Source organism: Oratosquilla oratoria, chromosome 17 (assembly GCF_046742065.1).
Source record: "Oratosquilla oratoria isolate Oo_2021 chromosome 17, ASM4674206v1, whole genome shotgun sequence".
In the NCBI taxonomy this organism is placed as follows: domain Eukaryota; kingdom Metazoa; phylum Arthropoda; class Malacostraca; order Stomatopoda; family Squillidae; genus Oratosquilla; species Oratosquilla oratoria.
The window spans coordinates 13,127,466-13,148,815 of NC_134793.1; the positions used below are offsets into that span (position 1 = coordinate 13,127,466).

Below are 21,350 nucleotides of genomic sequence, written 5' to 3' on the forward strand. Positions count from 1 at the left end.
CTGGTTCCAAGCCCACTTGAGTAATCTGCTCACTTTATTTATATATTTATTTATTTATTTATTTTTTTGTCGGCTGATTTTTATTTGTTTTTGTTCTGTGTAGTGACCTGCTCTCGTAGCTCGAAGTTCTTTCTCTCTTTTGCTCTCTTTCTGTTGTTGTGTAGTTTCTCTTTTTATCTTGTTTTCTCTCCTCGACCGATCTGTCTCTTACACATACGAACTTACTCGCGCGCGCGGACACACACACACACACACACACACACACACACACACACACACATAAACACGTACACATACACATGCAAATACGAACACATACACACACATACGAATACGTACACGCACACACACACACATACATGAGCATGCGTTCAAACGATCACCTTCGATTTAAAGAAAAAATAATCGATGTGGCCAAATCATCACGGTCACTGACACTTGCCTCCAATGAAACTCAGCCGACATACTTAAAGTGAGCAGTTTCTTTAATAACAATAATACTATGCATTTGACTGTTTGTAGACAACAACCTTGACACTCTATTTGAAGTTTTAATATGTTAATGCTGTATCCATATCATGCTGACACGCACGCACACATATCGCACATAGACATGTATGCTTACATATGTGAGCGTATATGTACGTGAACCTTCATGAGTTATGTATGTGTACACATGTACACTCACAAACTCATCCCTGCGTTTGCACACACATGAACACGTGTGGTCATATATATATATATATATACACGCACATTAGTACACACGTATGTTTGTATGTATGTACAATTGGTGCAAATGTACACGGTGTGTGTGTATGTATATGTGCGTATATGTAGGCATATGTATGTCCATACGTGTGCGTGTGTGTGTGTGTGCGTGTGTGCTCGTGATCATGTTTACATAATCGTTTCTTTGTAGATTTAATCATCCTCTCAAACGCGAATTTTTCAGACCGTGAATGTCACAGCGAATGTTAGAGAGGAACGGAGCGATACAGTATTGACCATTTCTCTCACAACGGAATGGAAAACAAGTTGCTTATAAAGTTTTGCATGTGACCAAAACTTCAGCAAAGTATGGTGTGCAAAGCGATAAAGAGGCACAGTAACAATATAATATAAATATCTCAAAAATCTTACGAACTAGTTTGATAAATTGTTTTATGTTCAAGTCCCCAAAGAATAGAAAAGAGAACAACAAAGGACGAAGAAGCCAAGGAGGAAATGGAGAGAATTAGACGGACCCTAGACGGGGAGTCGCTGACAGGTCAACGAGGCGTCAAACAGGTCACTGACTTTGCAAGAGGAGGTCAGTGAAGTGCTGACTGGAAATCATAGACCTGCCAACGACAAGTCGAGTGTAGGTCAGGAATATGTAAACGACAAGTCCGCAGCGCTTGGGTGACACACAGAGAAGAAGCTTATCATGATGGAGCTGACTACGAATCATTGACAAAGGGGGCGACATTCCAGCAACGTGTCGCCCCCAGGACGCATCAGCGCTGACGAAGTCCTTTGGATTCTTCTTCGTGGTGACTGGATTCTTGGGTTGGCATCATTCTGGGACGACGAGGAAGGAGGAGACTTCCCCGAAAGGTCCTCAGTTCCACACGGGACGCCACCCGTTGGGGTCACCGTACCACTCCCTGTCGATCTCGACCACGGGCGTGAACTGCTCGAAGGACCTTGCCTGTGCTTTGGCCGGAAGTCCCTCTTGTGTGGTGGTCTCCGTCGTTGTGGTATTGGTCTTAGCCTGCTGAGCCGCTTCTTCTGCATCGACGAAGTTGTCGAGGGGCTTGTTTGGCGACTTCTCCTCGAGGGCGAGCACCAGGACCCCGTCGATGTTCTTCGAGGATAAGTCCTCTGGGAACGGGATGCTCTTCCCGTCGAGCTTGACGGGCAGGGACTTCGGGGACCCCTCCTCCGTGGCCTCGACGACACCCGCGAAGCGTCCTTCCCTGAACTTCCCGAGTCCTCGGACCAGTTCGGCCAGACCTGCTGGGGTGTCGGTCCCCTCGAAGAGGCGCTTCACCCGGATGTCCACATCCCCGTCCTTGGGCAGTTTCGCTATGGACTTGACAAGTTGGCTCTCGGCCCCGTAGGCGGCTTCCAGGGCGTTTCTAGAATCTAAGTCCAGGATGTTGGAGTCCGTAAGAGCATCCTCGAGGTTGATGATCTGGATCTGGGCGTCGTCCAGAACCCCCGAACTGAGCAGCTGAGATCGGATGTCTGCTGGGAGTTCGTCTGGGAGCCCCTCCAGGATGGCCGGCTGGGCGTAGGACAAGTCGATGTTATCGAGGTCGACCCCATCATCAGACACCTCGACGAAGTAGACTTCCACGGGCTCTTCTGGGATCGCGAAGAGTTCGGGGTCGATGACTGGTGGCGGTAGGGCTGGTAGAGGGTCTCCATCTTCGAAGACGATCTCGATGATGGGATCGTCGTAACCCAGAGGAGCGTAGCCAGCACTAGACACGACAGAGGCGTCGCCGACGAGGGGTAGAGGGGCGGGGGCATCGGCGACCACGGTGGGGACGTCATAGAGAGGGCTCGGGGCTGGGGCCAGGGCATGGGCCGCAGGGCCGGGGACGTCGTACAAGGGCGCGGGGGCTTGGGGAACGACGGGGATCGCTGGGGAGTGAATGATGGCCGGGGTAGCAGGGACGATGGTTGCGTGGGATGGGCTACGTCCCGCCGTCCCGATGATATCGGCGCTCGCTTCCAGGTACGACGAGGATGAAGATCCGTGGGCTGCCATGGGCGGAGGGAACGAAGGGGGAGCTCTGTACTCGTTCGAGATGATGGGTACTGCTCCTCCAACAGCGCTCTCGATGATCGAAGTAGACACTGGGGCGCCGAATCCTCCACCTGAGCCGCTGTAAGAAACCTCTTCTCCGATATGGGTCGCCACGGGAATGCCTGGCTGGACGAGCGCGGGGGCAGAGTAAGAGTCCTCGATCACAGGAGGAGCGGAGTAGTTTTCCTCGACAATGACAGGGGGAGCCGAGTAGATGTCCTCGACGACGGGGGCGGAGTAGGAGGACGCCAGGTGGGAGCCGCTCCCGTGGCCACCAATGATGTCATGATCCTTCAGCGGGCCGAAGCCGTGGGGGATGGAGGCGCCTCCTCCAGCTCCTCCATACCCTCCTCCACCTGAGTGACCCACAGCTACACCGTGTCCTCCACCGTGTCCTCCACCGTGTCCTCCACCGTGTCCTCCACCATGTCCTACACCATGTCCTACACCGTGTCCACCATGTCCTCCGGGAGCTCCGTACGTGGGTGGAGGAGGGGGAGGAGGAGGAGGTCCGTATGACGGAGCTGGGCGGTAGGGCACCGGCCGCGCGGCGTAGATGGGTCGTCTCGGGGGTGATTTCTTGAAGCCCTTGAAGAACTTGGAGAACCAGGAGCCGATGGTCCGCTTCTGACGTCCGGCCTGGCACTCGGAGGGCAGGAGGAGGGCCGTTGCTGCCAGTGCCACGAGGAGGATCTGTAAAGGACAAGGAACCTGGCTTAGTAAAGGCAGCGTGACTTCTCAGTGGTATGAGATATGCAATACAATACAATAAATATCGTCGTCAATGATAAATAATTATCGTAATAGGAATGAATATCATTATCATAATCACTATCATCATCATCACTATCCCCAGACACTTGTTAGCATGAACGCATCGTTTGACTCTCCGATATTTATTAATTTATTTCTTTATTTACTTTTGTAGTGGTGGTGGGAATAGGAGTGTGACAGTGGGTGATTGAGTCTAGACGAATATTATCAGTTGGAAACAGGGAGAAGAAACTCTGACAGGCTTTGGAAAGTTCTCAAAAGGATTTGACTTTTGCCTTAGGAAGACAAAATGAAACAATGAAGATGACGAATAAAACAAAGATAAAATGAGGAAAAGAAAGGAAAGAAAAATCGGAAAGTTCTCAAAAGGATTTGGCCTTTGCCTTAGGAAGACCAAAGGAAACAATGAAGATACCGAAGAAAAAAAGAAAGAAAAATCGGAAAATTCTCAAAAGGATTTAGCCTTTGCCTTAAAATGAAACAATGGATATAACAGCGAATAAAAGGAAAAGGAAGGAAATAAAAGAAAAATCGACTGTAAATGGAACCGGAGGTGCAAGAAAGTGTCGAGTCGTGTAGCCGGCGACGATTTCCAGTCTGTTGTAAACTGTTGTGGGTTGCCCACCATTCGTGGTTTGTGCATTAGTGCACAGAATTTGGAAAAAGAAAAAAATAACAATAATTTATAAAGTCTACATCTTTATTGGATTCAGACACCTTGTTTCGTTTTCTGGGTTTAGTATGTGGTCCCCCGATACAGATTTTACTTTGTAGTTAATAAAAGTGTGATCAGTGTCTCGCTCGGTGCTGATATGCACAAGCATAAAGAATGCATTTTGAGTTTATATCTTTTTGGTTGAGATTCATATCTCTTTGGTTGAGATTCATCTATTGTTAACGATTGGATCTCTGGTGTTTCTGTGATGCCTTTAGGTTCATTTTTAGAAAGCAATGCGTGTTGGTTTGACACTAACGAGCATCGACAAACACCTCAAATACTCTAGGGCAGGGCAGCTTCTTATGACAAGGTGTGCAGGTCAGTGCACTGAGGTAGTATATATAGGTCAGCGTCTTTAGTAGGCAGAGGAGAACGCTAGAGACGGCCTCTGTTGGGGTGATGGGGTATTCTTGATGAGATCGGCTTGCTGGAGAGAGATCTGAGGCAAGGGGGTTTGTCTGTCTGTCTGTATGATATGTATCGACTTCGCTCGACGGCGCATTGGTATCGTTCGCAACCGCGAATCCAGCCATCCGAGTTCGATTTCCGCCCAGAAATTAAATAATTTCAGTAAAAATGCACTGCGAGCCGGCACTCCGACTCTGGTGGGCAAGGAATTGTGTGTGTGTGTAAGGACACAGCATTATAAAGTCACGGGCATATATGAGCTCTGAGCTCTCCTTCGGGAGGGTAATACGACTCTCCTCCTCCTCCTCCTCCTCCTCCTCCTTTCTCCTCAGCGCGAAGACCAGTCCAGTTTTCACTCGAACTTGCGGCGTCGCGAACCGACGGGTCTTGTCCTACGGCTGTGGGTGCCACTCCATGGCGTCAGGGGCAAGCCGGATAGAGAAGGCGCCGCAAGCAAGAATCTCCCTGGCTCTCAGGTCGTCCTCCAGCGGGCCAAGGGCGACTTCACCCACAGGAGGACCAAGAGACGCGTCTCTGGGATGACGGGAGCAAGACAAAGGCGGTGCCGCTCAGGACTTTAGAGAAGAATCGTAACCGTTGGCGGAGGAGCTGGGGCACTGGGGCCGAATTTATAGAAGATCCATAATTTATAAATAAAAAATAATAAAAATTTGCAATGAAAATCATAAGTAATAGTTATGTCTCCACACGATGATTGCACCATAACTAAGACGAGACTTATGTCTATAGATAGGATCCTTTATAAATTCGGGCCCTGGTTCTCGGAAACGAGACCTGATGGCCAGGGTTATGGGTGATTGGACATGACAAATAGGAGGCATGGGGAGGAGTGGAGCGAGAGAAAGAGAGAGTGATAGAGTCTGTGTTAGCAGCCGATGGAGGAAATGAATCATTAGATGATAATAATGAGAATGGACTTGGGAGGTACAGCGAGAAGTCCAGTGCTGTGAGATCAAGCGTTGTGGGGGGGGTGGGGGACGCTCGTGAGAATGTGAGGGGAGACTCGGAGACAGTAAGAAACAAAGGCAGTGGCAGACACAAAGGCAATAAGACATTCGGATTTGATTTTGTTTTATTCAATGTAATTTTGTTTTATTTTATTTCATATCATCTTGTTCAATTTTATTCTGTCTTAGTCGATTTTATTTCATATAGTCGGTAAAACTGTGGGTCAGCAAATATATTTTTCTCGTTGATACAATTCTTCTTCTGACTTTGTCCTTATGAGGTCCGAGGTAGGTATTGTTCTTGGACGAGTTTCTTTGTTAGCAGCATTACAGAAGAATGGCCGAGTCAACGAATATAATTTTATCAGAAAAGTTGGGCCGTAGTACATATATGACCTTTTTGATTTTGAGGGGGGAATCGGGTCAAGGTCAAGGGTAAGATCACCGAATTTGCATACATATATATATATAATGTGTGTTTGTGTGTATGCATCGAGAGTTTTAGCAACCTGAGGGACCCGAGTTCAAAGCTCGCGACGGCCGTATCTGATTGAATTTCATTGCTGCTACCAGCGATTTGTTCTGTAATATATATGAGTGTTTATATATATGTGTGTGTGTGTGTGTATACATATTTTTTCCTGAAACTTCCCTATACGTTGTCTATTTTACTTCAAACCAGGATCAAAATAATTTCGCCATCTTTCTCATTTATAATCCTATACACTACAATAATCATAAAAGGTAATAGTCTTGAATGATTTAGAATGGTCAGAATGAAGATCACAAAGTATTTTTTAGAAAGTCTTGTGTGGATTTTCACTTTTCATAAAGGCAAATTGACTTTGGGCAACCTTGAAAACTTGTGGTTGAGCACTTCAGGTCTGAACTGAAATAATATTATATATGCCGGGGAGGTTTGTTGTACATGGCATCGCTTGCTTGTGTATCTACTTGTCTATTAATCTATCCACTTGCATATATATCAATATTATTCATATATATGTTTATTTCCATGACTTGTTATTGACTGATTTATTTGATTTCTCTTTTTACTTGTTCGTTGACCTCATTTTCTTTCTTTTTATTTGTTTCTTTATCGAAATATTCATTCATTTATTTTTAAGAAGTTCGGATGACGAACCGAAATAAAGGGGTACGTGGCAAAGACAGACTTTCTTAGGCTCTATTCACACTAGCAGTTTGAACCGCGGCAGTTCATTGACAATGCAAGTCAGTAGAGGCGTTCATACACAACCGCATAGTTTCTCTTCGACTGGGGTATGGGCGCGGTTGAAACCGCTAATGTGAACAGGGGCCTATACGTAGTATGGGAAACAACTCGCGTTTTTTCTGGACTGTGGTTCTATTGGAAGTAAAAGTACTTTTATTACTTTGTACACGAAATCGTTAATTGTTTAATTGCGTTTCTTTGTCTCAGTCAATGTCGTTCAGGTGAATTGAGCCTTCGGGCAAGAGGGACACACGCACGTGTGGACAACAGAACCGAAGAAAGTGGGAGGGGAGGGAGGAGGGGGAGTGGGTAATTAGATCGATTTCCTTCGTATTAGGCAAGGGACGTCGTTGCGTTAGATAATGGACGGGGAATGTTGCGTTGCTTCATGATATTTGTTTTTGTTCCTGGAGTCCAAACGAGTGTCTTTGTTTTGACCATCTACGTCATGGAGGAGCTGCTTAGAGCGTCGCTCCTTGCGGCGGAGGTCGAGGTGAGGGCAATTCGAACCCTGGCACTAGCGCGTTGGACCAAGGGCATGGTTAATTACATATGCATATATATGTGTAAGGGGCACCGTTCTGGCCTCACGATAGTGGGAGTTTGCGACGTTAAAGCGAATTACATCTAGGGCAGAGTTCCCACACCGAGGCAAGAACGAGAATTTTCCTCCTCACATCTTCTGGCTTCTTGTGATGAGATGTGACGAGTTATGGGGAGATGGGGCCTTGATATGACGTCATTTTGCCTTTTTGTGGTCACGGCGACGACAGCAGAGATTATGTCTCGTTTTCGCCTCGTTGGGAGAGGCGATAATGATGTTCGCAAATGAAATTGCGCGTCTTGGATGACAGACTCCGTAATGGTTCTTGTAGAAATGAGATGGTGTGTGCACACACACAGACAGACTTGCACTTTCAAACGATTAAATAGAAATTGATATATATATATATATATATATATATATTTTTTTTTTTCTTTTTCTTTTTGTCCCTTCCTTTGTAATTAAATTTCTTTTTGTCATTTAGTGTTTGTTTTTGTTTTTGTCTTTGTTTTATAGTTTGATTTGTAGTGATAAGGACAAACAGGACAGTTAGAGCGGTGACAGGCGACCCGTGTAGTGCTTTTATGCCTGGTCTGTGACATTTGATATTTTTCTTTTTGCTCTTTTTATTTTTATTTTCGGTGGTTCCATTTGTTGACACTTTGTACTTACTCTGTTATTAATTTCTGGATGTCGTTTAGAATTTGTATTGTTCCGTTTATTTTTGTCAATTCTGGTGGACCTGTCCCAGAGAACAACGGTACACTATATAACAATCCTTTTGCTTACAATGTATAACCCTGAGGACGAACCCCGGTTAGGGTTCGAAACGTCGGTAATAAATTCTGTTACTCTGAGTCCAGTGTTTTGAAAATTTATGTATATGTATATATATATATATATATATATATATATGTGTGTGTGTATGTATGTATATATATGTGTGTGTGTGTATGTATATATATATATGTGTATGTATGGATGTTTATGCATACACATACATTCACACACACACACGTACACGTACCCATACGAAAAGGAAAGGCATTCGTAGATAAGTGGTATATAAACGGAAGTGATAGGAAGTAGATATATCAAAATGTAAAAGAAAGAGGTGAAGATCATGAAGAGGAAAGGTAAAGACAGGGAATCCATGGAAAGTAGAGGTAGAGGTAGACAGGGTAGTGGAAGAGGTGCAGTATCATAAAATAATGTTACATGACTCTGGTCCGTAGGGGTGAAGTACAAAAGTAAATAGGCTGAAAGCCACCCAAGGGGAGAAACAAATTGGAAAATTACAATTAGGAGAAAGAATGAGAAGGCGGCGACGCCACTTGGCTAATGACGTCATGTCGCTTTATTAACTGATGAAGATGCTTCTCTTTCACTCATCTCTCATTTCCTCTTCCCCTCTCTAATCTTCTTTCCTCTACTGATATATTGTTTTTTGTTTAATTAAAAGAATGGATTGAAGAGAGCAACATGCCATTTTTTTTCAAATTGCAACGAGTATGGCCAAAAGACCCGAGCGCTTTCCTTCCCTCTCTCGACCGTAATTTTTTTTTTTTTTTTTTTTTTTTTTTTTTTTCTTCTTTCTTTCTCTCAAACATGACATTTGCCAACATCGAGTCCCTCTATCACGCCTTGGGTTTTCACTTACTGTAAGTGTTTTCGAAGAAGAACAACTTTCCCATTTGTTCCTCCTCCTCCTCCTCCTCTCCCTCTTCCTCCTCCTCTTCATCTTCCTTTCTCTTCACCTGCCAGCCCTTCTGTCTTATCCTCCTCCCTTCCCCTGACCCCAATTTTATTTATTTATTTGTTTATTGATTTATCTATATATTTGTTCATGCATTTGTTTATTTATGTATTTATTCATTTTGTTGAGTTTCTGTGCACGACCCAATTTGTCTTCAAGGATATGACGTTGCAATAGATGCCCACCCTTCCCCTGTGCTGGGTATCGACTGCACAAAATTCATGCAGTCGATATTTTTGAGATTTTAGTGAAGGTCCACGTCACTCAAAATTTTTTTGTTTTGGAAAAAAATCTTAGATTTGCTGTCTCCTTTCTACTGTCATTCAACAATCTTTTATGATTTGAAAGAAAAAAAAATCTTAGATTAACTGTCTCCTTTCTACTGTCATCCTTTATCTTTTGTCATTTCTTCGACTTGACCTCTTTGCTGCGATGTTGCCTCCGAAGATAGAAGCGCTGGTTATCCTTGAAAGATTATCACACTGGGTTATTTTTCCTCCGACTGTTGGAATAAATTTGCAGCCCGCAGCTTTCGGGAAGAAATCTGATATGCGGGAGGAAAATCATTTTCCTCCAGTATATCAAATGACATTCTATATAAAAGATTTGCTAAAGTGATTTTGTGGCGGAAAATGTTCCGGAGGTGGGCGGTACTGCCAGTAAATCGGAGATTGGAGGGAAAATAGCCCAATGTGATAGCCCTTTGATACAGTTAGGTGGAAAAGATGGCAGTAAAACATGGATTAGATGAGGAACATTATATTACTGATGTTTCGACTACAAATCTTCTTCAGAGTGAAGAAGACTTGTCGAGACTCTGAGGAAGACTTGTAGTCGAAACTGAAGAAGACTTGTCGTCGAGACTCTGAAGAACTCTTGTCGTCGAGACTCTGAAGAAGACTTGTACTCGAGACTCAGAAGAAGACTTGTGGTCGAGACTCAGAAGAAGACTTGTGGTCGAGACTGAAGAAGACTTGTGGTCGAGACTCTGAAGAAGACTTGTCGTCGAGACTCTGAAGAAGACTTGTCGTCGAGACTCTGAAGAAGACTTGTCGTCGAGACCGAAGAAGACTTGTGGTCGAGACTCAGAAGACTTGTAGTCGAGACCCTGAAGAAGACTTGTGGTCGAGACTCTGAGGAAGACTTGTAGTCGAAACTGAAGAAGACTTGTCGTCGAGACTCTGAAGAACTCTTGTCGTCGAGACTCAGAAGAAGACTTGTGGTCGAGACTGAAGAAGACTTGTGGTCGAGACTCTGAAGAAGACTTGTCGTCGAGACTCTGAAGAAGACTTGTCGTCGAGACCGAAGAAGACTTGTGGTCGAGACTCAGAAGACTTGTAGTCGAGTTTCTGAAGAATTCTTGTCTAGACTCTGAAGAATACTTTTAGTCGAAGAGTCAGCAAATACCAACCCGTAGTTCTTCTACTACCTCTTCCATAAAGTTGTGTGCTTTTCCCTAGGTACATATTTCTAGGTTGGCGACTTTCACAAGCATGAGTCTGTGCTTCAGAAGCGGGGGAAAGACCAGCGCATCACTGTAGTGACAGCGCAAAACATTGACCCCCTCCAATCACCCTCCATTCCCCCTCCCCAATCACCTCCCCCTCCCCCTCTCACTCCCTCCTACCTCCCACACGCCTCTTCAGAGGATTTCCTATTTGCTAACCAGCGCTTCTATCCTTGAGGGCACTGGTATAGGAAGGCTGAAGAAAAGAAGATTAAAAGTTAAGAATTGCAATTTTCTCTTAATGGGGATTTGTCTCGAATCTTGGATAAATGATGCTTAACTCTGGGCCTCATCCATTGAGGAGGAGGAACTAGAGCGACAGAATAAAATGTTTAAAGTGCGTCGCAGGTCATGACAGGTCACCCAAGAGGGAAGAGGAGACTGTTTAGTCTTCTCCGATATCTCAAACCCAAACTTGAAGGACGTGGATTAACATAATTACAATAAAGTCAACGAGGTTGCTACTGGATCTGAGAGGAACAAGAGGATTTTTTTTTTTTTTTTTTTTAATTTCGTTTGTTTATTTCTTTTTATTTATTAATTTATCTTATTCTATATTTTTCATATATATATATATATATATATATATATATATATAATAAATCATCTTTTTTCCATTTTGTGACGTTATTTATGACTGCCTGGACGCCCAGATCGCTTTCTTTCGCGCGAATCCTGTTCCTTCAGGCCAGAATTGGGACTTCTTCAGAGTTCTTCTTCGCGCGATGTTCGATGTCATCACGCGCATTGTGGGTAAACGCAAGTTGTAGTGATTGGGAGGAAAGATCCTGACGGAAGAAAGTCCTCCAGGACGTCGGGCCAGATTTCTTGAAGGATTTTGAGTGGACATTCCCTTGAGCGAACCTCCCCCCCTTCCCCCCTCCTTCCTTCCCCCCACCTGGTCGAACACCAAAGCTGTCTTGCTTCGGAGGGGGCGGGTGAGCGTGAGAGGGGTATATTTGAAAGTCGGTGGCTGTGAAAGTTATTACAAGAAAGAATGCTGGAAGGTGTAGGAGTGGAGGGAGTGAGGTGGAGTGGTGGAGGAAACTGGAGGACGAGAGCCGGTGGAGCAGCAGGTGGAGTGGTTTCGGGTGGAATGGAGGGTGAGGGGGAATGGGTGGAGTGTGCAAAGGGCGATGTGGACGGAGAGAGTTTTTCCTTGCGAAATGGGTCAAATGCGATCCAGAATGTCGAAGGTGGAAGAGTCATAGAGGAAAAGTATGGGACCCGGTAGGGTGGGAAAATGTCCACAGGGGGAATTAAATTGCAGAAAACTAAGTCAGAATCCTTTGACTGCATGTACATGATTACCAATTGGTAATTAACACTCTAAAAACCAATTTAGTAGGTGCATATAGATGCGGGGGGGGGGTCAAAAATAGTGACAATTGTCCACCAAGAAGAAGGAGACGGACATTTGTTCCCGATTCGCCTCTGACGAATACAAGGTAGCCCGTTGATATTCAAACTGCATAATGCGGGACTTGTTTTAGTACTCGTTAGTGCTACAAGCAACTTGTCAACTACCCCTCTACCTGCCTAAAGTCAACGGAAATTAGTCAACTTGCCTCCAAAGTATCTTAGTCTGAACACTTACTTGCTTGGTAAGTTAACTTACTGTTACCACTAGCGGCTACTAAACTAGTCCCGTATCAACGAGGGTTAAGTGGTTTATCAGCTTGTGATAATATCATCGCACTGAATTAGAAAAATGGTCAATGTATACTGGACATGAATGCGGTTTTACGCTATGTAGACACATACATTCACTGGTGGAAAGACTTAGCCTGAGGCAGGATAGAAATTTCATCAATGTGACGTCATGTTGTTGTCACGTAGAATGTGACGTAATAAATGTCATCACGTCGACGGGAATTGCTTATGATAAAAAAATGTTTTGTGACAATTTTCCTGTTCTTTTTCTAAATTACTGTTGTAAACTGCACAGACTTGCCGAATTTGAAAGTGTTCCGGTGGGCGATTTTGTAGCTATGTGGTTATTTATGCATAATAGTCAACACGTTCACGCACACACACACACACACACACACACACACACACACACAAACATATAGTTGCGTGTGTGTGTGAGTGTGTTTCATCACTGTCTTGAATAACGTGCTGGACTCGTAATCAACATATATTGCAATCCCGGATGAGAGCTCAGGGCTCATATATGGATCGATCTATGGGTAATACTATGATCTTACCCTTCGTTTCCCACTCCAATTCCTTGCCCACCAGAGTTGGAGTGACGGCTCGTTATGCAGTAAAGCTATATATCATAATGTGTGATTCACCGTGGTCTTGGATCACGTGTTGGACTCGTGATCGACATCTATTTTCCTCCTGGAAGAGAGCTCAAAGCTCATATATGACCGATCTATGGGTAATACACCTTACATGCACACACACCCTCAACTCCCCGCCCACGAGAGTTGAAGTAACGACCCGCAGCGAAGCGATACTTAGATTATTTCAGCCCTGGGCTTGATTCGAACCCGGACCACCGTAGTGACGGCCGGGAACTCTACCAACTACGCCATCGAGTGTGTGTGTGTACGCCCACTACTGTAGTATTGTGCACTGGTTTGTTCTGCCGGCGCCTCCCACTTGCATCTCATTATCGATGTTGACATCCTCTTGCATCTCATTATAGGAGTCACGCGGTGGCGCCGCCCCTCGTTTTCTTCTTGGCGGATCGTTCTTGGCCAATTCGAGCCGCCGCTGCAGGTACGGTCAGACTTGCCTCATCGAGTAGAGAGTGCGATTTCTGGTCTATGTGTGTGAGGCGGTCAGGAGTGTTTTGTTTGGGGCTGATCAGTTGCCACTTTAGCCAATTCAATCTCTCTCTCTCTCTTTTGTGTCTCTTTCCCTCTCCCTCTCTCTCTCTTTCTCCCATCCTCTCTCTCTCTCTCTCGCTCGCTCTGTGTGTGTAACTCTGTGGATGATGACGCTTAAGAACCTGGCATTATTTATGCTTTAAATCCGAAGCCAGCCAGATCAGTGCTTCGACAGCGTGGCGTATTGTTCTTTGATTTATTTGATGTTCTGTCTATATATATAAATCATCCTCGCTGACTTGTACAAATGGTCTTCGGCGCTTCAGGTGTTTGATTGTTATTTCAAACCAAATACTATTCGTACTCTTACACTCTCCCCGATTTGTCTCGTTTAATAATAACGTTGCTATATAGCAGGAGTTACTAACCAATCGATCTGGTCGATCACACACCCGTTTTCAGTCGATCACAAACCTGTTCTCAGTCGATCACATACCTGTTCTCAGTCGATCACAAACCTGTTCCCAGTCGATCACAAAGCTTTTTTCAGTCGATCACAAACCTGTTTTCAGTCGATCACATTACTGTACCTCTTAATAATTCGTCCTTCAGAAGTTGTCATGCAAATAGCTGTAATAGCATATCCAAGCACTCATGATACTTGGGTTATTATGTTTCTCTTTTTTTCTGGGAATAAGTTTTATTTATATTTATATAATGATGGACACGTTTGAACAACACGCAATTATTTATAAAGACTGAGTACTCCTGTATAAGGCTGGTAGATCGCATCAAGGCAACTGTAGATAAAGTAGATCATATCTCACAAAAGGTTGGCCACTCTTGATATATAGTGATATTATATATACATATGCACATGTACATGCAGACGCACATGCATGTACACGTGCATGCAAACATTCATACAGACATAGATATACACATAGATGCATATATACATGCATGCATACATGCCAACATACAAACATACATTCTTACATACACACATGTATACTTACATAGATACATGCATACATAAAACATACATAGAAAGAAGCATACATACATATATATACATCCATATATACATGCCAACATACAAACATACGTATATGCATACACGTATATTCTTACATATACATGCATACATAATACACACAAAGAAGCAAACATACATGCATGTATACAAACATACACAAGTACATATATTCACACACATACAATGTTTTCCTACCCGTGGTGAGTTCACAACAACAAAAAACGACCAGATGAGATGAGATGAAAGGGATGCCGGCACCTTGTTCCTCGTCGGATCTGGACTACTGATACGGTGACTGTAATGACCAGAGTCTTCCTAAAGTAGACCTCAGATCCTCAGCGTAGGTCCAAGGCAAGTTCAAAAGGAGAACCACATCCTCCATTGACCTTTACAATATACAGTGATGGTGATGATGATGATGGTGATTGTGACGATGATCCAGTGTATATGTACAATATATAATAATGATAATGGTTATGATCATGATAATTAATAGAGGACCGAGGTTGTGGGTTTGATTTCCTGGGGTTTTTGATTCACGTGCATCTTCGGAGTTGTCGAATTTGGAGTTTTTGAGTTTTAGTTGACACTTTTCAGTCATTCGTCCTTCCTCAGTATCAAATTGAATCAAAAGTTTTATATTATGTGTGTGTGTGTTTACCTCGTATCTTACGGGAAGGGGAGCTACGCTCGTAGTGTCCCGTCTGGGTATCACGCCATATCTAATTTGCTCTTAAATTCGTGTATTGTTTTGTACACGAAATTGTTTCGTCTAGTATGTTACATACATCTTCCACTGCGTGTGTGTGTGTGTGTGTGTGTGTGTGTGTATGTGTGTGTGAGAGGGAGTAGGGGGAAGGGGAGGGAGTGAGGGCGGGAGGGGAGTGAGAGAGAGAAAGTGAGTACGAGTGTGAGAGTAAGTCCAAGCAAGAATCAGTCCGAGTGATACCACGCTCGAGTTTTCTCCCGACTTTTTTTTTTTGCCCTCTGGTACCTCCGGTTCCCTGGACGGACGCTGCTCTAGCTTCTTTTTTCCTCCTCCTCCTCTTCCTCCTCCTCCTCCTCCTCTTCCTTCTCTTCTTCGCCTCCTCCCGCCCCGGTACTCTGGAAAACGCCTTAAGACGAGCTGGAGAGAAACTTTTTAGCCCCAAAAAAGTAGCCCTGCCTTGCTAGAGCGGATCTAGTACTAGTTGGAATGTGCCCTGGAATCTAGAGTGGGTTTTAGAAGACTCTCTCCCCCCAACACACACACCGCCCCTCCTAGATCGACTTTCTAGACAAAATTGTGGACTTTTTGTTGGTCATTCATCTCCTTAACAGACGACCCGTGGTGATGAAGGGGACGATGCCCACAGAACGCGGCTCCTCCCCTGAACTGTTTGGGATGGAAAGGGCGCCTGCATGGGAGGATTTGTTTACTCAAAACCCGTCTGTTCGTCTGAACAGATCGTCTGGCGGTAACCAGAATAAAGGTTGTGAAGAGCGTCACTAGACGCGATTATCGTTCAACGATGATCGTCAAACGATTGTCTAGAGAACTAATGTTTTGTTTTTGAATGATGGGGCTGTTTTGCTTCGTTCTGCAAAGTGCGAGGCTGGTCGTTTTAACCAAACCTACGAACGCGCTTACCCAAATATGATGCCAGGTAGTATGTGCGTCACCCGTCATTGGCTGTGGTAGGGAGTTTCCTCGTCTGAATAAAATCACCTGGTGGCAGATTTTATATAGAGTTACAATGATAAAGCACCGCGAAAGGAGACCTCTTGGACCATGACAAAGTCGGATTGATAAAAAGAATGATAACCTTTTATGTCTTGCCCGGGATGAAACCCGGTCGATTTTATCCAGTTGAAGTCTCCCTTCTTCAGGAAAGATCGGCTGCCACGAACTTCGTCAGAGCTCCAGCATTCACCTAGGAGGTCTCAATCCATCACTCGCTAACTGCCACCTGTGCTGACGTTTGGGTCCAGGACATAAGCCCACTTCAGGAATTGTCCCAGGACAATAAATACCACAAATTACCTGGGCTCAAACGTCAGCACAAGTGGCGGTTGGCAAGTGTGGGATTAAGGGACCGTACGGTTTGGCAATCTGGGGCCACCGAGAGAAAAGACGCGGAGGGAGGGAGGAGGAGGGAGACGCCCTTTGAAAGCTAGTGAAGGAGAAAGAGCCTTTGGTCCAGCAGGGCACCCGAAGAACGAGTGTAGACATTGAAATAAGATAGAATAGAATAAGTAGAAAATGCATCAAATAAAATATGCTTTCTTAGAGATTCTCAACATTTCAAGACGGGGGTGGGGGTATGTAGAGGCAGCTCCTTCTGTATAAACATTCTTAAACAAAGGATTTACTTTTTTTTTCTGAGATCGGAAGTTCCTGAAGAAGAAACATGAAATTTAGAGAAGGAAAGAGAGAGAGAAAGAAAAGAGAGAAGAATGATCAATATCGGATCTATCATTTCTTTGATTTTTGTTTAATATTTGGCTCGTCACCTCCATATATTCCTTTCTCATTTTCTTTGATAATTTCTGTTACCCTGTATTTATGTTCACACTGTTCATAATGAACAATGAACTTTGGTGATTTGTTCTACCATTGCGTTGGTAGGGGGGAGGACAGTGGCCCCTTCGTGTAGCGGAAGTCACTTTCCTTTTATTATGTCTGCCGTCAAGCGATTTTATTCATCCGATGGAACCCTTATCGTTCTGGTTCTCGCGAGGCGACGTTTTATTTATTTTCTATTTTTATATTATTATTATTATTATTGTTGTTGTTATTAGTAACATTATTTTTATTATTATTATCATTATTTCTATTATTGTTGTTATCATTATTTTATTATTATTTTATTTGTATTTATTTATTTATTTATTTATTTTTAATTTTGTGATTCCCCCTCACAACGACCCCGACTCTCTTGGTAACGATTAAGTTCGTGAATCAGACAAAACTGAATAAAATCGCCAGACAGCAATTGGTAAAAAAAAAAAAAAAACTACTAAGCTCTACCATCTGTTACAAGGTCGAGGGATGGGTTAACACTCAGGCTTAAGGTGCTGGTCAACAGGTATAGTACGCCGAGGAAATTGTCGATTTTCAAGAATGTTGAAATGTCGGTAAAGTAGGCCGGATTGCGTCAGAATACGTCATAATGACGGGCCGAAATTCGGAGAAGATTCTGTGTTGCCAAAACAGACCGAATGACCTTTGGGTGTTGCGAAGCAGTGTCATTCGCTCCGCAATGGGATCAACTGAACATGCGTTTCACTCCGAGTTCGGATGCGATCACAGGTGGTGACGCTATCCACTGGTGCCAGCGCCGAAGTGCGTCTCCTTTGCGTCCGTGTTTTTGTTTTGTTTCGCTGGATGTGGATTTCCGCATACACGCGTATGCACACACACACACACACAAACACAAGCGCTCACGAATTTAAGAACAATTTAGACACTGCGAGATACAGAGACGGGACACCACGAGCCTAGCTCCCCTTCCTGTAAGATACAACTAAGTAAATACTAGGTAAACACACACATACACACACACACATACACCACGAGCGTTGTTCCTTTACTGTGTACTTCAATTGGGTAAATACAATTCCCTATATACACACAGACGTATGTATGTGTGTGTATGTACACTATAAATATATTTTCATTTTATATACATATGATTTTTTACTATAATTCTCACAACGTCTATCTGTTTTTTTTTTCTTGTAGAGTACGTGAAATATTTTCTTATGTAGTGTTTAGGTTATAGTTCGGCGTTTTTCTTGAATATATAAAAACAAATGTCAGACAAGGAATTTGAATTTTGCATTGTGGAGATCTCTGGATGTTGGGTCAAAACATTTGATTGCGACTGTGCGTAGGTATGAGAAGACGAGGGAAGGGAAACAAGGAACCTTGAAAATGTCTTTATTGGGATTGTTACAATCCAAAGAATCTCTTTCAAAATCCCGTCTTTCATTTCCCTCGTCCTCCCGTATATGTCTATACAAACTCGAAGTACCTGGGCGTATGTATGTACAGTACATTGTTGTTTGGACTTAATTTACTATAACATCTTCGCTTCTAAGTACTTCAGTGTCATTGGAAACACCGAGTTTCGAGAGCAGTTGTTAAGGAAATTGTCCGAGAGCTGACGAATGATACCCACCATACTTTCTCCCTCTTTTTGGATTTTGCTTCGTCATTCTGATGCTATTGGAGATAACACCCCTACCCAGGGGTTCCTTCCACCATTGAGCCAATTTCTTTATGCTCGAATGGCCCCAGGGAAAAAAAAAAGGGAGAGAGAGAGGGAGGGAGGGAGGGAGAGGGAAGAAAGGGTGTGTCATAGTCATTGTTGCGTTGTTCCCTGGGGTGTTCCAGGCATTTTCTAGTCCAGTGTTTCCCAACCTGGGGTGCTGGAATCAATTACAGAGGCTCTGGCGCTGAATAGTGACGCATACATACACGTTCCTCTATCTTTCTAGTAAGAAGGAATTAGTTATGGGGGTATTGGACTGCTTAGACTTGGTTAAAGGTATTGGCCAAGGGTCGCAAAAAACGCCCTCTTTCTTCTTTAGGTATTCGTTAATAAGAACACTGGAATTTGAATTTAGACATGTATTTTATACATTACTCTGTTTACTGTAGCTTCCAGCTGTCTCGAATGTTGGTAACCACTAGTGTTCAGTTCTCGCCTGCGCAGTGGCTGTCCTCTTCAGTGCGCAGAAAATGATCTCGACCTTTACCTTGCGCTGGAGGAGGAGGAGGAGGAACGTTGAGGGTGAAGCCAGGGCGTGTCCTCGATGCCCAGAGAACATTCGGAGGAGCAGGAAATTAGGAGGAAGAGTAGGTGTGGAGGGGGAATGAGGAAAGGAGAGGAAGATAATGAGGAGGAGCAGGAGGAAGAGGAGGAAAGGAGAGCAGGAACTTAGGAGGAAGAGTAGGTGGGAGAAGAGGAATGAGGAGAGGAGGAGGGGAAGGAAGAAGGGAGAGGAGGAAGCCTGCATCGTCACTCCTTCCTTCTTTCCTTGCCTGGCGGTGGGGAGGGGGGGGCACTTCTCCTCTTATTGTAGCTGTCACCAGTGGATTTCATTCATCACCGTAGCGTCCCCTCAGTAGTCAGGGGGATGTGATGAAGCCCATCCAACTCTCAGGACCGAGAGGACGGGAAAGGAGAATGATAAGGAGCAGAAGGTAGATGGAAAGAGCTCAGGAGAAAGCTTGATTCTCCTTCTTCTTTTTTTTTTTTTTCAAACACAACGCTTCGGGCATAACCTTTCTTCAGAGATGTTATCTTCTACTTCATACCTGTCAGTAATGACTACTCTCTCAATAACCAGGAGCGTAAAGGAGGGAACCACATCCTGTCTTCCAGATCCTAGACCAGTGGGTCTTAACCTTTTTTGGCTGCGACCCAAAACCCTATCCAGATCGGCCATGGCGACCCTTGCTTTCATAAGCACTTAAAAGGCAAGAGTAGATGTTGGTATTTTTTTCACCTCAATTAGATCGTCTATATTTCAATGATTGGCTTAAACTTAAATAGTAATGACCTAGGAATTCTACAATCAGGATTTTGAATAGGAATATTGGGAAGATAACAAATCCACAAATCCTTGGTGACCTATTCAAAGGCTTGGTGACCCAACTTTAGGTCGCGACCCAAGGGTGAGGAACCACTGGCCTAGACCTATCATGTTAAAGAAAGGCATCGAACTAGTCAGCTACGGAAAGGAGAGTAATTCGCGAACTGGTCAACCACAGGGAAGGATGGTATGGGACGATGAGTTGGCAACCGCAGAACGCCCCACGGAAAGAGGGTAACCACATTCTGAAGTGTCCTGCGGTCGAGGTAGGAGTAATCTTATGGCTGTCTGGGGGACTCTTGAGCTTATCTTGTGGTCGGGAGGTTCGTTTGTTGTGTCTAAAGACAAGAAGGAGGTTCTTCAGAAAAGGGTTCTTCCAGTAAGAGTCTTAAGGCGTTGTCACACTGGACTATTTTTCCTCAGACTGTTGTTGTAACCTGCGAGTACCCCGGAGGGTGTGATCCTCCTCAGGGTCCTTCTGTTATGGACGTGTGAGGGGTTGGGGAGGTCATTCAGATTAATACAATCATCTGACGACGATTAGAATAACTATATACACAACAAAGACTTCCCTCCCCCTTACAAGGAAGGTAGACAAGTCAAAAGGCAAGTGCCCATTCCCACCCATTTCATTCCCATCCACCACCCTTTCCTCCCTTTCACCTTAGCTCCTCTTGGATGACTGGTCATCCGTGTATCCTGCCCACTGCTCTAGAATAAATACTAAGTCGGGATGACCGTGGCACACATTGAAAAATAAAAATAATAAAAATTAACGAATAAGTAAATGGATAGATAAACTATAAGAATAGATACACAAGTGAATAGAGAAATGAATAATAAATAATAAAAATATCGAAGAAGGGAGACTGTAACTGACATGGTGTACTGCTCAACCGCGTCGACCTATTAAGTGTAAAGACCGGCAGGTCACAAGTCGTTTTCTCGCGTGACTGTGGTAACTCCGCTCCATTGAATCTTTCACTAATTCATGAGAAAAAAAAACTCGAGAAAGAGGTGAGGAGTTTACGCAAGAAGGCGCTGAGTAGCTGCTGCGGTCGAAGCCGTCACCTTTGCCCTACTATGCGATTTGACTGGTGGGGCTGGGAATCTGAGAGAAGTGCGGGATTCGAACCCACAACTAAGGGACCACGAGACCAGCACGCTTCCGATTATGACACCAGCGTGCTCTGCAAGAGAAAAAAAAGACCTAATCTAACCTAACCTAACCAGGAT

At 44.2% G+C, this 21,350-nt stretch overlaps 1 protein-coding gene across 1 annotated transcript; it reads right to left on the reverse strand.

Moving 5' to 3' along the window:
• Positions 1-1,345: 1,345 nt before the first annotated feature.
• On the reverse strand, positions 1,346-19,967 carry LOC143034233 (uncharacterized). The gene is made up of 6 exons (XM_076200171.1): positions 19,785-19,967; positions 13,323-13,436; positions 11,608-11,682; positions 10,869-10,905; positions 10,275-10,573; positions 1,346-3,493 (listed from the first exon to the last, which is right to left on the reverse strand). Exons 1-6 carry the CDS (start codon positions 19,965-19,967, stop codon positions 1,604-1,606), a joined length of 2,598 nt encoding a protein of 865 aa, XP_076056286.1. The 3' UTR covers positions 1,346-1,603.
• Positions 19,968-21,350: the final 1,383 nt, after the last annotated feature.